The following is a 17,596-nucleotide window of genomic DNA, read 5'->3' on the forward strand; positions in this document are numbered from 1 at the left end:
ACACGTTTCTTCACTGTGTTCCACATATCTCAAAAGCACTTACAAGTGAAATTATGAGTTAACATATCGATTGCATTGCATTTGGGACAAGTAGCAGTGTCACTTAACCCTATTGACTGCAGCTTCCCAATAGTACTAACTATATTATTTATAACTTGGTACTGTGCCACTTTAACATCCATAAAAAGTAATTTGTTAGTTATATCCCTCCATATGAATTTCCAGTTTTTGCTTGGATACTTGATCTCCACCTTATTTCGGTTATCTTTTGATTTCAGTGCATCCATAAGCTGTCTGCTGTCCCTCCCGTTTCTTTCCTCTACAATAATTTCTAAGTAACCTCAGTCTACGAAAATGTGCTAATGTGTTTGACCTTATAACTTTCTCTGTTTACATTTGCAGGTGATACTATACTTTCAGGTTTAACTATTTCGGAAAGCTCTGCTGTTACACTATCCTGATACTTATCAATCACATGAGTAGATGGCTTAATAAATAAGGCTGCACTTTTGCTATGAATGTCAGTAAGACCGAGACCTCTGTATTCAGGTAGTAAAGTAGCTCTACTCGTTGCCACTCTAAAAATTTGCCCTTACCTGATATATCTGCAAATTTAACTGATGATACTTCTATTTCTGACGGAATAGGTAGTGTGTGTCCTACATATACTGGTCTAGACAGAACTGTTCAGCTCATAATTTCAATCTTTTGGGTAATGTTCAGATTAAGAGTTTTATATAGTGTTAAAGCCCCTTTAATTTGGTTCAACATTATCCTCCAGTGGAAGGTCACTGTATTAAGTGGGAATCTACAGAACATCACTTCTAATGATGTATGGTGGTCCACATTATTTGCCCATTCGAAGTGTGCATCCCTGAAGCCATTGAAGCTTAAGAAGGAACTCTTCACCTCGTTTATTTGAGTACCTGTCGCACTTCAGTAGAGTCATACAGTTGTAAGTCATTGAATGTCTTCCTCACTTCTTATAACAACTCCTACATCCTCAGTATATGCATTGGTCACTCTACTAGCCACAGAAATCTTAATGCCCTCCAATTCTCAGTAGCACTTCCAGTGCGGTTACATAAAGTAACATTGATAATGGGTCTCCTTGTGGGATGGCGTTGTTAATATCAGCCGGTCGGGTATATTGCCCATTTATTAATAATCTTGTTTTGATTTCCTTCACAATGTTAGTTAAAGCGCTCACAAAATGTTTGATCGTTTACGTGTGCATTACGAATCGAAATTAACATACACCACATTTTTCACTTGAACACATAGCTTTTTTAGGTTAAGATCTAGGCCTCAGATTTCCGATACAGATTTTGTTTGTGTTGCAGATGATATGCTGCATATAGACATGAGACTAAAATGGTTAAACAGCCACAAAACGTTCATAATGTGACAATGAGTAACGTTCAATTAATTACTATTAAACTTCTAACTTGTTCGAAGCTTGTGGTTTCCAGTACAGTTGCGGTTTCTGGCCACATATTCCGAGACATATCCCTGTTATTATATTTCTTATCCTCACGATGCCACAAACTCTCTCTTTTTAGTAGTCAACTTAAAAATTAGCACAGTTCACTTTTCGTTTGCGGGAACGTCGCCCGATTCAATCTAAGAAAACAACTCATTTGAATTTCACAGATTTTCGACCTGTTCGGGCATTGAGATCGGCTGGCCGCTGGACTGAGACCTTGTGCGAACTAGTGTACTAATTTGAAAAGATTGGTCATCTTCCGCCGATGCCGGAAGTCTGTGGAGTTCCTCAATACAGGTGCCATTGTGAACGCAGCCTAATGTGAAATTAAATTCGGTTATACTTTTTTTTAATTTCAGACTGTATTACGTTACCGGGATTAGAAGTTTTCTTTAAGAACTGAAACCACAACAGCCAAGAAAGTGATTACATGAGTAGCGTTAGACAGTTATGGTTACCACTGCTGCTCATAGGGTAACATAAAACAGACGCTTTCTGCACTCCGTATAAAACCATGTTTTCCTCACCCCCTTTGCGGAATTTATTTGAACTTATCGCTGTGATGAAAGCACTTAGCACAGCATTACAGGCATATCGACTGTCGGTATTCTGGTACTACACACGACCGAAGTATAAATAAATACAGCAACCCCGGATAAACACGTTTTATTAACGCTATATTATAGAACAGAACGGGCACATTTAAAGCAAGTCAATAACAAACTTGTGAAAGCCATCAGCCTCGGAGAGATGCTCAAGTTGGTAAGGTCGATAGTCGATATAATGTCACTCGAGCCATAACACAAATATACACTATGTATACTTACGTAATGTTACATTACATACACTGATATTGGCAGTCAGCTGTGTTGACCGGCAATTGTTCAAAAATAGATGTTAAATGTGTGTTGTGTAAAGTTGTTGTGGGAGAGTCGTTGAACAGATCCGAAGCGAAATGAATACAATTCTTCGTGCCACCCGTATTTCGAGACAAATTATTTTCAAACCAGCTTATTTTGCCACAAAACCGGCATCACAACCAGATATTGAAAAACTCGTAAAAAACAACAAAGTAGTTGTTTTTATGAAAGGCATACCAGAAGAACCGCGGTGTGGTTTCAGCAACGCTGTCGTCCAGATTTTGAGGATGCATGGCGTCAAATATGATGCTCATGACGTGCTTCAGAATGAAGATTTAAGACAAGGTAATGTAAAAAAAAAAGTAGTAATTTATTCACGCGTAGAAGGTTATATAATATGGATGAAAACAACTTGATCAATAAGAAGCCAGTTGAACTATAGGTTGTCACACTATAGCAGCTTTTGAGGACTGCAAATGTTGTGTGCATTAATTACTGTTTTCATTACAGATATACTACTTGACAGTCATTGCCATACTCTTTTTCGCACTTAAGAGACAACGCATTAGTTTTTGACATAATATAAAAAAACCACTGTGTTTCCAGAAAGGTTCTTTTTCTGTAATTATTCTATCCACTTTGACGCTATATGAATTTCGTGTCAGTTTTAACAATCTCTGTTCCTTTTCAGTGTCAAGGCCTTGATCCAATCCAGGTTAATATACTGAGGAATGTAAAAGTTAGTGCTACATTTTCCATTAAATTTCATAAGGATAATGGGTAGTTCAGGGCAGTCACTCATATACTATTTCCCGAAACTGCTCACAGCACCTGTGTTTAAAGTATTCAGATACCATAACACAAAGAAGTAATTTCTGTTATGGGAATAAAGGTGTAACATCATACATTTTGCTGGTGACAGTGTAGTTACTTCTAGTACAAAAACACCTTCACTGGAATCAACTAACAGAGGAAGTCTGAAAGTAGGCTGCTGCAGCAGTGTAAGGTAACCTTGTGTTACACATTGTGTCAACAAATAATATGCAAAGAATATCAAACTGTTTCAAATACGAAGTTTTTCTCACCTCTCATCAGGTGTTAGTACCCTTTCATTAGCTGTGTGGCGCAGATGAACTGCAGAGGGAAAGTGCCCCTGTTCTAAACTTTAGCTGCTCAAAAACCGGTAGGCGTATCTGTTGAATACCTATTCCTCTAAAGTGATGTTAAAGTAAGAATTGCGTATCTGTAGGCACACCATGTGTCTTGTCATTTTCAAGTGTTCACGATGAAGGCTCTTATCTTTTATTTAAGGTTCTTTTGGATAAGATAGGATTGAAATAATGTTTGTTTACAAACTCAGTCCTGCCACACAGAGAGCTGGAGTATCAGTTCTGACATTGGCACAGAGGGGACAAGGGTTCAAAACGTGTCCTGACCATCTGGGATCTCGAATTCGTATGGTTTCACTGAACCGCTTGAGGCAAATCCTTTGAAAATGACATGGCTTGTCTCCTTCCCCAAACAGTGCTCATTCACAGTGTGTGTTGTGTGCAGTCGCCAAATTATTTACCTGAGTCAGAATGTCTACTAATAAGTAAAGGTCAATGCCACATACTAAATAGATGCGAACTGCTATCAAGAGTTGCTTGGAAACCCACTGTGTACACAGCTTATAAAAAGAGTAACAATGTAAAAATAATGTCACATAAAACATGAAATGCTAGAAGGTAGATAAAAACATAATTAATAGAACAATGCACCCAGTAATGAAACATTAAGGACAGAGTAGCACACCCAGTTGTTCATCTGATTACACTGATAGGTTGACCTTTTAACAGCACCACATACTGAAACCGTTAGTTGTGTGACAAATTAAAAGTGCGACAGTGGACTAATTTTTTTTCTCCATGCGTTTGTTTTACCAAGGACTGTGGGACAACAGCTGTTGCTATATCTTTATGTAGTAGGGATGATACCTTTAGCTGTAATTGTAGGTCATATTTTGAGTCAGTTTCAGTGTTACATTACACCATCTTCCGGTCTCTCTGTGATACCACGTTTGTGTAGATACTGGATAATCGTCGTTGTGCATCTTATGGTGGGTACAAAATAGCTATGTCTATGGTGCTGAACATTCTTTTGTGCCACATTGTGCCAGCTCATCGGCAATCTCAAATGTTCGACATAGCGTACTTAGATTTTTTATATCCTCTATGAAATGTATGGCAATGATTACTCGGTATCTACATGATCATCTGTTACTGTAAAGAGAACTGAATATGGTGTAATATAACACTGAAATTGATTGCATGTAACATAAAAACTACGATTACAGGCAAAACTGTCATCCCTGCACGCAAAAAGAAACCATTCCCCCACCACCACGCCCCCCCCCCCCCTCCCATCTCTCTGATTGTGTTGTTCAATATTCCAGCCTAAAGTATCTTGGGAATATAATCTACAGCATGTTTCCTTTCTGCCTTGTATTATGACTATTACTTTTTTATAATATACTACTAAAGGAATCTTTGTGTCTGTCTTTGTTCTATCGAGGCTGCCATTCGTTCATTCGGCATGCTTTGTATACTCCATAAAGAAGAAAGCACTTCAGGTGTGTGGATCAAGTCAAGAAATAGAATACAAAGAGACAAGCAAATCATCAAAATTTAATCTGTGTACTGTACTGATTATAAATCAGCACTGTACTGTTTAATACTTGTGCCTGCTAAATTTAATCAACCAAATTGGAAAAGAAAGCTGCTGATACTATGTCTTTAGTTTACCAAATAACTGCCCCAGAATGAATTTCCGCTGTGCAGTGAAGTGCTAATATGAAACTTCCTGGAATATTAAAACTGTATGTTGGACTGGGACTTGAATCTGGAACCTTTGCCTTTCACAGGCAAGTGCTCTACCAATTGAGCTACCCAAGTACAACTCACAACCCATCCTCACAGCTTTACTTCCACAAGTATCACATCTCATACCTTCCAGACTTTACAGAAACTATCCTGCATAACTTGATGCAAGTTGCATAGGAGAATTTCTGTGGAATTTGGGAGGTAAGAAACAGGTACAAGTGAGAGTAAAGCTGTGAGGATGGGTTGTGAATTGTGCTTGGGTAGCTGAGTCGGTAGACCACTTGCCTGCAAAAGGCAAAGGTTCCAGGTTTGAGTTCCAGTCTGGCACACAGTTTTAATGTTTTAATAGGCGCTGTTTACTTACAGCCCTTAGCTCAATACATTTTCTTGATTCCAATATTATTTTTCAAAGAAAATCTCTAAGTATTATGTAGATTGGATTAGAAAATGAGACAGTAAAAGTAGTGGATGAGCTTTGCTATTTGGGCAGAAAAATGGCTTATGATGGCTAAAGTAGATAGGATATAAAATGTAGACTGGCAATAACAAAAGATTAACACTTCTGAAAAAGAGGAATTTGTCAACATTTTATATAAATTGAAGTGTCATGAAGCCTTTTGTGGAGTTATTTTGTACTTCAGTCTTGTAGCGGGGAGGGAGAGAGAGAGAGGAGATGGGAAAAGTTAAGGTTGTAAAGGGTGACCAATGCTTGAATGCAAAAAAGTAAGCAGCTTCATAACAATGTAGGTTGTGGTAATTGTGCAAAGATGAAGGCACATACACAGGATAGAGTTGCATCAAACCAGTCTTCGAGTGGAAGACCACAACATCTCTAAATAAATACTGAGGCATGTTTACACTACATAGTTGCATACTGTCCAGCTTTGAGTGAACACTGCTGCTTGCCATGCAGCTAACTGGATATTACAATCTTAGAATCTTGATATTAAAACAGTTTATGAAATGAGTGGCTAATGAAGTATACTTTTAATTTTCTTTTGAATGGCTAGGTATCCCCAATTTCATTTTACCTATTTCGTGGTCCGCCCCGGTAGCTGAGTGGTCAGCGTGACAGACTGTCAATCCTAAGGGCCCGGGTTCGATTCCCGGCTGGGTCGGAAATTTTCTCCGCTCAGGGACTGGGTGTTGTGTTGTCCTAATCATCATCATTTCATCCCCATCGACACGCAGGTCGCCGAAGTGGCGTCAAATCGAAAGACCTGCAACAGGCGAACGGTCTACCCGACGGGAGGCCGTAGCCACACGACATTTCCATACCTATTTCGTCTTCTACTGCCTTCACTACTTTGTCTCTCAAAGGTATCCTTTCATCTGCTATTGTGTTTCTTTCCCTTGTTTCAGTCAGTCATTGCCTAATACTTCCTTTGAAACTATCAACTCTGGTTCTTTCTGTTTATCAGGGTCCCATCTCCTAAATTTCCTACCTTTATGCAATTTCCTTAGTTTCAATCTATAGTCATAACCAATGTCCGTACCTGTCCCTAGAAATGTTTTGTAATTCAAAATCTGGTTTCAAAATCATTGTTGTACTATTATATAATCTGCCTCAAACCTACTGGTGTCTCCAGTCCCTTTCATGTATGCAGCCTACCCTTGTGATTCTTAAGACAAGTGTTAGTGATGACAAAATTATGCTCTGTGCAACATTTTATCTGGCGGCTTCCTCTTTCATTCCTTTCTCCCGTCTGTGCCTCCTACTATTTTTCCTTCTCATCCTTTCCCTGCTATCAAATTCCAATCTCCCCATCATTTAAAAATTGGTTTCTTCTGAATATTAGAATAACTTCTTTTCTCTCATCATACATTCCCTTAATCTCTTCATCTGCAGAACTAGTTGGTAGAAACTTGTATTACTGTGGTAGGTATCAACTCCATGGAACTGTCTTTACTGTGCTGTCTATAGTCGCTTAACCACATTTCTGTTTCATTATTCATCATTAGACCTACTTTGCTTTTATATCTATACCATGCACAGAAGTCCTGTTCTTCATGCTACCACAATTCACTAATTCCCACTGTATGTAACTTCATCCTATCTATTCTAGCTTTTAAATTCTGTAATGTACCTACTTGCTTGATGGGGCAAATATTTTATGCATCTCCAGGACATTTTATCTGAAGGGAGGCCATCACCATTTAACAATAAAGTGGCACTGCATACCCTCAGGAAAAGTAACAGCTCTGTAGTTTACACTCACTTTCAGCTGTTTGCAGTACCAGCACTGTGAGGCTGTATGGGGTAATGTTACTACGCCAGAGCAGTCAGTCGTCCACGCTGTTGATCCTACAACAACTGAAAAGGCTGCTACCAAGAATAGATGGTGGTGGTCTTCATGCTACTGTGCAAGCCTCTTCATCTCCGATCCGAATAACCACTGCAACCTACAGCCTTCTGAATCTGCTTGCTGTATTCATCTCTTGGTCTCACTCTATGTCGGGTGATAGTAGGTCTTTATTGTTTGTTTGAAATTGGATAGTGTGAGTCTTTGTGGGATTAAGAACCATTTGTAGACCTGCTTAGCTATCATGGGTATGTTGCAGCTGAGTTTGATTAGTACGCATGTATCGTTATCAAACATTACGTTTTTGAACTGTCGTTTGAAGTTACTGGAAGTTCAGTTATGTGGGTTGAGTTGACCCAATATCGATCTCTGAGGCATTCCACATTGTGCAATCCTCCATCTGAGATTGGTTTCATGATTGTGGCTCAGTCTGTTAATGAGACAATTTCTGTTATGAATTTAAGGCTTCCCATGCAAGAAGTATTCCATTAATGACCATAATGCTTTACTTTGCCAAGTAGAAATCTGTGAACCACACAATCAAAGGCACACAGGATACATCAGGATGGTATATTTTCTTTAGTTGTGCTAGCACTTCGTCTGTGAGATCTTGCTGTGCTCTTTGTGTAGAGACATCTCTACAAAAGCCAAACTGAGAATTGGTTAACAAGTTCTGCTCAGTTAAATGAGTCAGTATTATATCATACCTTTCTGAAACACTTTTGAAAGGACTGGAAGGTGTGAATATGATAAAATAATAGGAACAGTGTTCTCACAGAGTAAGTATACGTGCGCCAAAGATGAATAACCAGTAGCTGTGAAGCGTAAGCCTTCTCAGTAAAATGTGGTATCTCTGGTGCCTGTAGACTAACCATTGTTGCCCTAGCCTGCATTTAGAACTGTTTATGACGTTTTTCTGAAGGAATGATAAGTATAATAATAGAGCAACAAAATTATCATAGAGTTTCACATGGAACTTGGAAAAACTATTACTGAAACCTATCTTTTGCTAAAAGACGTGTATAGTGAAGATTGTTTAATGCAAACATGATCTTTTGAGTGCTTCAAGTATTTCCAAAATGGCTGAGGAGATGTTAAAGATGGTTCACGTCTGGGACATCTTTCAACATTAAAAACAGATGAAAATATCAGAAAAGTAGGTAATACGATTTGATCTGACCATCAGTTTAGTATTCAATAGATTTCTGAAATTTTAGGAAATGACAAAGAGTGTGCTAGGCAAATTTTACACAACCAATTTAACACGAGGACAGTATGTCCGAAACTGGTACTGAAAATTCTCAAAATCGAACAAAAATAAGCTCATCAAAATGTGATGAATCTTGATTGTCCACTAAGCACCAGTCCATGTATTAGAAGGGCCCAACTTCACCGAGAGTGAATAAAGGTCACATGAGCAAATGAAGATACACAGATATATATATTCACGGAATTGTGTATCTTCACCTGATTCCTGAAGGCCTAACTATTAATCAGCATTACTGCCTTGAGGCTCTTGCTCAACTCCATGAGAAAAAAAGATCCAAAATGAGGAAAAACAAATCATGGGTTCTGCATAAAGACAACACTGGGCTTATACCTCATTGTCTGTTACGAGGTTTCTAGTGAATTACAGAATCCTCCCCAGTAAAAGGAACAAGATTTCATTCTGTTGAAACAGTGAAAGAAAAAGCCCTATGCATCATCCACGATCTCACAGAGGTAGACTTCCAACACTATTTGCATCACATGTAGCATTGTAGGGGTATAGGAGGGAAGTATATGGGGAGTGCCAACAACTAAATATGTATGTTTTCGAATTAAAATGTTTTACAGTAATAGAGCAGCTATTTTATAGCCATACCCCATAAATCTATAATTAGAGGTAGTTTGCTCATTTCCAGTTTTATAGATAGATGCTACTCCAGCATATTTAAGGCTGTCAGGAAATACATTCTGATTCATTGCCTCGTTATGAAGAAAACATCAGGATAATTCTGTCAAGTCAGCAGAAGATTGTAATATTCTACTAGAAACATCATCATACTGAACACATTACTACTTTTTAGTGACATAGTGAATTCTGTAAACATATTAGCCGTTGTGTTCTTGGAATTAGTGTCTGATGGTGGTGCACACAGTGTCTGCGTCTGTATTTGGTTGTTTAGTACTGGGTGCAGTGTTTGCAGCCAGATTTGAAAATGTCCACCGTTTCTGCCAGAGTTATTTCCTGGGGGCTCAGTTGCATTTGTGTCACTATTTGTGCATATTGTATAATAATATTCCAAATTGCTTTTGCCTAATTCTTGGAGTGTATTATTTCTGAAGCCTAGTGTGTGAGTGTGGCATCCCAACCCAATGAGTTCAAAGGCCCCCAGAACGCATGCACCCAGAAGACAGCTGCTAGGCAGTGCTCCTGATATCTGCTGGCACTGCTGTCGCCACCTCAGCAGTAGGCATGGGCCACATTCCATGCGCCTACCTATTGGCGCCCATGGCCGTGCTATAAAGCTAGCAGTGCAGCGGCTCAGACCTCAGTCATGTTCTGACTGCCCTCTCATATTAATTGTTGTTTTGGTTCCCGATATTACTACGCACCTAGGCTCTTCATTTTATCTCTCTCTGGACTTGTCATTCTGCAATGTTATCTCGGTTGTCCATCCATTGCTATTGTTGTCTTTCTGTATTTATTGGCAACTCACCATCGACACACTCATTTGGTCAGCCAGTGCCTCCTGGCCCTGTCCAATTTTGGTTAATGGGTGCAAAACTCGTGGAACAGCAATAGCAGCAACTGTTCCTGCAGCAACAGTCACAGCAGCAAACCAACTTATTATGTCAGGAAATTCAGCTTTTATCTGAACATATGCAGGTTCAGGGTTCACAACTTATCCAGGCTATGTTCGCTTGCCAGGCAGAGTCCTGCCCACCCGCATTTCCACCATTTAATGACACAAAGAAGATTGGGTCATGTATTTTCAGCAACTGAGTAAGTGCATTTGAGTTTCCCATTTGATTCATCTCACATTTAGGCCTCAAAAGAGCCAGACATCTGACTTGACATAACCACAAGCAAAGATTGCAAATTCGTATTCCATCTGTACTGTCTGTTCAGAGGGCAATGGGTCACTACAGGATGCAAGCTCTTACTCTGGTGGCAGCATCGTACTTACGGTCATTCTGCTTGGCTCAGAAAAGTGGTATAACATAAGGTACCGCACTCTCTAGAACAAACCTTTCTGTATTGTATCAGGTATGTCGGTCATGTCCTCGTCCCAGACATTAAGACAGTGAGCCTCATTGAGTGCAATTTTCTGTCCAATCCCAGAGTCAGGAAAAATCAGTAAACTTTTATGAGAAATCATAAACTTTTCCCATGACCTTATCAAAAATTTAAGTGATGAGCTTGTTATTCGTCTTTTAAAAGATGGAAGTCGAACCTCGCGTGACGCTTAAGAACTTAGCAAACATCTCAATGCATTGCAAATGGATAGATGACATTCTTTCACCAGAATTCTACATTCTAGACTCCCTGGTGCAGTTTTATAGTGAAGTATGTATGTATGGGAGGGGTGGTGGTCTGTGTGTGGGGGGGAGAGGGGGGGGCAGTTGGCCTTCTATCAGTGGCACTCAGGTGTAGACTGTGTCATGAGTGATGTGAACAACAATGCTGATAATTCATTCTAACACATTACTGCTCTGCCCCACCCCCAGACCAAACTACCGACTGGAAAGAGGGGGGGGGGGGGGGGAGATTGCCACATCGAAGCATTGCATTTCTGATCGGTGGCCAGCCATCCAAATTTACGTTTTCCTATATTTCCCAAGTGCTAGTGGCAAGTCACTTTCGTATGTATGTGGCAGTGGTAACAATGTGGAACCATCACTCTCAGCACGAATGTAACTGTACTAGCCAGCTGGGCAGCTGATTCCCTGAAGAGGAATGAATCTCAATGCGTGAGTCAATCCACAGTGGAGTAGGGAGTCTGGACAGCACATAGAGAACATGCACAGAGGAAAACACAACACCCCAGTGACAACTTCTTAGCATATGTAATAAAGCACTGCACGAAGCTGAGGCTCAGTCAGCAGGCATCGACATCAACATCAGAACTGCAGTCCCGTGCCAGTCATTGCTGGCAGGTAAACACCCAGATCATGGGTCTGGTTGTGCCACGGTTTGCTCGCATCTCGTGTGGCAGTATTATTCCACTGCAATAACTGCACGAGCTCCTGTGCACCCACCTCAATATTTGCTGGTGAGGATACTGAAGTTTCTTTGAAAAGGGCACAGCCAATTTTTTTCCCCATTCTTTCATAATCCGAGCTGTTACTCCATCTCTAATGACCACACTATCAACGGGACATTTAATTCAAATCTCCCTTCCATACTTCTTTCATTAAATTTTCATCTGGCATAAAGTACAACATTAGGGATGCAAAAATGTATGAAAACATATATTATTATGCACTCTTCCTCCAAATTATTTGGTTATGCACAGAATTCCTGTCAGCTGCATGAATGATGTATTGCAACCGCCTATCTAGTCTTACAATGAGAGGTCCCCAGCAGTGCAGTCGACTTTTTTGACACTATACGGTGATGCATCACACTTCGCAGCCCTTCACCCTGGTGCATCCTTGTTTGCGAGTAATTGACAAAAAAATTGGAATTTTGCTTGACATTCAATAGACTTAAATAGTTGCACTATATAGTCTGGTTATGTGGTGTAATGAATAGTGTAACAGATTCACATGTAAGAGATTGGGGATTCGAATCCTATGAGATGCAAAGAATGTTCTTTTTAATTTTAAAATCTTTATCGAAATGACTTTACTTATCATTTTTATTCAATTAATTGATTTAAATATAATTTTTTTATTCCATTCCTTTGTCACATAATTTTAATTATAATATAAACTTCTTCATTTGCTCTCATTTTTTCCCTAACATTCTTTCTCGACTTGAAATCTTTTTTAATATGTTTTTAATTAATTTTGTATAATAATTCAATTTAATTTCTTTTGTTTTATCACCCTGTTTTTCCCGTCCACTTTATTGTGTTCATTATATCTACTTCTCATTTTGCTTGAATTCTGTTGTAATTATAAATATATAATTATATATAAACATATAATTTTAAATTTCCACCATCATTATTTTGTCCGTAGTCCAGTAAGTATTTAGGTTATGCTTTAAATGATTTTATGATGATTACCATGCAAAAAATTTGCACATCTGGTAACAAAAGAACATTTTTCTCACCATTGCACAAACATAAATAGATTATTTCGTCTTTTATTTTTTAACTGATAGATGGGAAATTTTCAAATAATTGAATATTATAGAAGATAAACATAAGGAAATTCATATTCATAAAAATTCCGATTGGCAAAAGAATTATATAAAGAAAAAATGAGGCAAATCAAAAAATTCATACTGTGATTAAAGTAATGCGACAAAGAAATAGAAATGGAAAAATTACATTTAAACCAACTAATTGAATAAAAATAATGATCAGAGTCATTTTGATAAAGATTTAAAAGTAAGAAAAGTCATTGCACCTCAGGAAATTCGTACCCACAACCCCATGATGTCAAGCTGTTACACTATCCATTACACCACACAACCAGATGATATATAATGCAGCTGTCTTTAACACTGTTGAGTGTCGCACAAAATTCTAAAGTTTTGTTCGTCAATTACTCACAAACGAGGGCCCACCTGTGTAAATGGCTATGATACCTGAGATTGTAACCTATATCACCAAATGCATGGTTTCAAAGAGTCGATCACACTGCTGGAGGCCTCTCCTTGTTAGAATGTGTAGGTAATTGTTATTTGTGATAAAAGATAATTGTATATGTAATAAATGAGCTTTCCAACCAGTTTCACTATGTTAAATTTAGCCTGAGCTCAAATAGTTTTTAGCAGTTGCATGCTAAATAATTATTAATGCAGTTAGTAGCAGTTGACTATGTTCGATGGAACCCCAAGAATCCAGTGGCTCACTGTGCTGCGAGTTCACACAACAATGACTCTCCAATTCTTGCATGTCAAAAACAATGAAACTGACTGATTTTCATCTAAGTGACAGTTGTTTAAATTTATTTGACAGTGTAGCACCGCCCACACATTCGAAAGCCGGTATGTCATGAGAAACCCTTAATGTCTGCAGTCTTTTCAGTCAAAATCTTTTATCTTGTGCAAGTAGAAATGTAACTTTTGCAGCTTACGAGCTGTTGCTGCATCCAGGCTGGAAGTTTGCTGAGCTGATCAAGTTGTGGCTGCCTTTTCAGGCCTTTCTGAGGACACAGCTGACAGAGACACTGGCATGTCCTTGTAATATTTGTGAGCGTCCCCTTTCTTGTGGAGAGATATCATCACTGAATATTTAGCTCCCTCTGCAAAGAGAAACCTAAAATGGTGTGTTACATAAGGAACTCAGTACACTGACAACATAGTTTGTATCATCCCTTACACTGCATTGATTCAGTAATTGTTTCAATTTCTTTGCTAGTTGTCCAAAAAGACCCATCTGGGTGGTTTCTTTACAAACTGTTTAATAATAATAACAATAATTGTGAAAAAGAAACTGCGATCAGATTTACCATCACTTAAAGGGTCTGTGCAAGATTTCACGTTTCCGTAATTTAATTCACATCTTTATTTTTACATTTCATCCATTTGTTGCCGTGACAAATTCATCATCTTATTTTATTCTGAGACTAGTATAGTGTTTTGCTGTGACTTGCTCTATTAACCTTCTAATAACATTTGTTGGGGTTTTAACACTATTATCTATAGCTTTGCTACAATTCCTGCTTTATTTATTTATTCTCCATAGACAAATATGAAATATGTTTTGGATTGTGGATTCGTGTCGTCATGCTCTGGGAATAATTACAAAACACACTACATCTCAATTGCTTATAAATAATATAGTGCATAAGGAGGTAATACACTCTTATAAGAGGTATTTTTAATACAGCATAAACTCTTATTAAAAAATACTCCCTCAAGCAGCTTCCCTCTCAGTGCTTATCATACATTTAATAAAGAAGTTGGTCCTGATGTCATAGGGGCTGTTGCCTGCAGTTATGTCTTACCAGGTAATAGTCACAATCGTTTCTAGTGTTACAGACATGTACATCTTTCTTCAAGTTGTTGTACTTGTTGAATCAAATGATGGAAACTCAGTGTTGGAATATCAACAGTATAAAGAAAAGATAGATTGCTACTCACCATAAAAATGACTCACTGAGTTGCAGACAGGCACAACATGTGAGAAGGGTGTTTGCTTGTTTGTGTCATGGTCATGGTTATCAGCTGAAATATTGAAAGGTGATGTCTTGCTGTCCCAGATGCACATGTGAAAGATGACATAATATACTGCTGTCGTGTTTTGAGCATCTCAGTGAAAATGACCCATCATAAATAATTGTGTGTTACAGTATCTAGTAAATACTTTGTTAACTTTCAGGCATCAAGGAATATTCAAACTGGCCGACTATTCCTCAAGTGTTCATAAATGGAGAATTTGTGGGAGGCTGCGACATAATGCTGCAGATGCACCAGAACGGCGAACTGGTGGAAGAACTGCGCAAGGCTGGAGTCAAGTCTGCCCTCCTCGAAAAAGCCCAGAAGGATGCCGCAGCATCTGACAGTGGGAAGGGTCACTCTGCCGACAAGTAGTTACTTAGCTTCCAGTATGGTGCAAACGTATTTATTTTGCATGCTTGTGCACACTTTCCCTGCTGTGGTGTGACAGTTATTAAGAAACTTTGAATGTGTAGTCTTAGGGAAATTTAAGACTCAGAATGCATACATATTACTTTGATGGGAAGGATATTTTTCCCAGTCTTTCTAAACCAAGTAATGTGTATATTAACTCAAAAAGTCAGTATCATATTACCTTTTGCCAAACATGTCCTTCAGTCGGAGATTGGTGTGTACAAGCAGTGACGTGCGCAAAATGGTGTTCCTAATAAACTCACCTCTACAGTTGTGGAAGCTATTGTGTTTTCTGAGACGTAAGGCTCTTTCCGATCTGGCTCAGTATGGACACTGTAGTAAAATGTCATCAGAGTGCAGCTATTTTGTTTGATTAACAAATTTGTACAAGGATCTTGGAGTCACTGTTATTGTTGAAGACTGTATGAACTTAATATTTATTGCGTTAAATAAAAGCTGGTACACTATTGCATTTGTTCTCTTCAAAAGTTCATCACACTTTCATCTTCCAGACTCTTAATACATATTAAAAAAAAAAATTGTGTTTTTCAGCCTCGAGTGGCAATGTAGGTATACATACTTTTGACTGAACTGTACAGAAACTGGAATGTAAGAAACCATTCATTAGTGTACAGAATGTTCTAATTCATGAGTGTAATGTAGACACAAATAAAAAAGAGCCATACGGGTTATGCGAGTGAGCTGAGGAGGTCCATTACTCGGGTTACACCCACAGTATTTAATGTTAGAAGGTCACTAGGCACATTACAGTGTGGACTTAGCTGCTTAGTCCTCTCCCAGACAACCATTAACATGAAAACATTTTGTACACTGTTTCATTACCTCTGTAGAGATCTTTATGTGCAGAATTGGTACATTAAGTACCACATGAAAATCCTGATCTGATAGTAAATTTTTGCTGTTTAAAATATATTGTAATTAACTAGAGCTGGTGTGGGCAAATGTGCTAATGTGAGTGCAGGCATTCTTCTGAACTTGTACTGCTTGCCAAGTGGCACTGTGAGCCAGCAGGTCCCCCTCCGCCTTGCTGCTAACATCACTTGTTTGTTAATGACACACATGTGGCAAAGTGGGCCCCTTTCCTGCTTTGTGCCGTTAATGTCAAAGTGTCATTGGCATTTGTGGTAGAGCAAAATTAATGAGAAGAAAATGGCTGAGAAGGGCTTAGATCCTCAAAACGGAAATGATGACCCCCAAGAGGCATTAGTCCTGAATTTACAACTGACCTTACAGTGTACCTGAATGTCAAGAGTACAATTTTTCAGGGTAGCCACCAAATGATCATAAGTGTTTTTGAGGCCATTTTGGGTTTTAAATGAAAACTGCTGTTGTGGATAAAGATACTTTCAGAAAGGTTGAGTGAATTGAAATTGATTTTAGTATTTTTACAGCTCTTCCTGCAATGGGCACTTGAAGCACACCTTTGATTTGCTTTCTTCACGACATACTTATCATTGATCACACAGCACAAGGTTGATCTTTAAGGCTGCATTTTCTTAAACAATATGCACATGTAATGTTACATCATACATATTCATTGCACTCTTCTATTGCAACAATTACAACAATGCAAAGAATACTTCTAATGTGATTACAACCTTGAGCGTCAGCTGTTGACTGTCCATTATCGGCAGTCTTCAGTCCTGTATCCGAGTAAGAGAATGCGAGCTTTGCACGCATGGTGCCTGCATGGCAATACGAATGCCACACGCCTGCGGACGGCCTTGCCAGGCAGCTCGTGTGCCTAGCCCTGAAGTAGAGATTAAACGGGATGAGTTTGAGCAATGTCTAATGACTGCAGGAAAATACTATTGAATGGAAGAATCAATGACCATGTGTCCAGAAATGCACTGTCTCTGTGTTACTTTATTTGTACTAAACATCGTAGTGTAAGTGTATTCTAGCGGATCCACACTGCCGTGTGGCCCTCACACGTCTTGAGGCACCTGCGGCTGACATTTCGGCCAAATTCCTCGACTCTCCACTCTCTTATGATCTCTGTCAAGCTCTCCTCTCCCAGAACTGCCCCACAGATCACGCCTCCTCTCACACTCTGCCAAATACAGCTCCCACTAGTCAGGTAGCTGGTGTTACTGCACCTCAGTAAATTACTCCACTGAGGCCATGACTTTCCCACGGAACGAGATCCTTTCTCCTCGATGTTCTTCTCGCACTGTCCGGTCATCCTCCGTGACACCATAGTGAGATTTATGGCATTCTCAGACTGTTATCACTATTCCAAAGTTCCTGAGCCTGCAGCTGTGTCCTACTGGTGTAAGTCCTACCTGTCCACCTGCTCACTGTCACTTTCGACCCAGCAGTGCCTAAGT

The 17,596-nt window shown here is 39.1% G+C and overlaps 1 protein-coding gene across 1 annotated transcript; it reads left to right on the top strand.

Moving 5' to 3' along the window:
- Positions 1-2,322: 2,322 nt before the first annotated feature.
- On the top strand, positions 2,323-15,712 carry LOC124551037 (glutaredoxin-related protein 5, mitochondrial). Its single transcript, XM_047125899.1, has 2 exons — positions 2,323-2,691; positions 14,995-15,712. Exons 1-2 carry the CDS (start codon positions 2,442-2,444, stop codon positions 15,204-15,206), a joined length of 462 nt encoding a protein of 153 aa, XP_046981855.1. The 5' UTR covers positions 2,323-2,441; the 3' UTR covers positions 15,207-15,712.
- The last annotated feature ends 1,884 nt before the right edge of the window (positions 15,713-17,596 follow it).

The sequence above is a fragment of the Schistocerca americana genome, chromosome 9 (genome assembly GCF_021461395.2).
Source record: "Schistocerca americana isolate TAMUIC-IGC-003095 chromosome 9, iqSchAmer2.1, whole genome shotgun sequence".
NCBI lineage: Eukaryota > Metazoa > Arthropoda > Insecta > Orthoptera > Acrididae > Schistocerca > Schistocerca americana.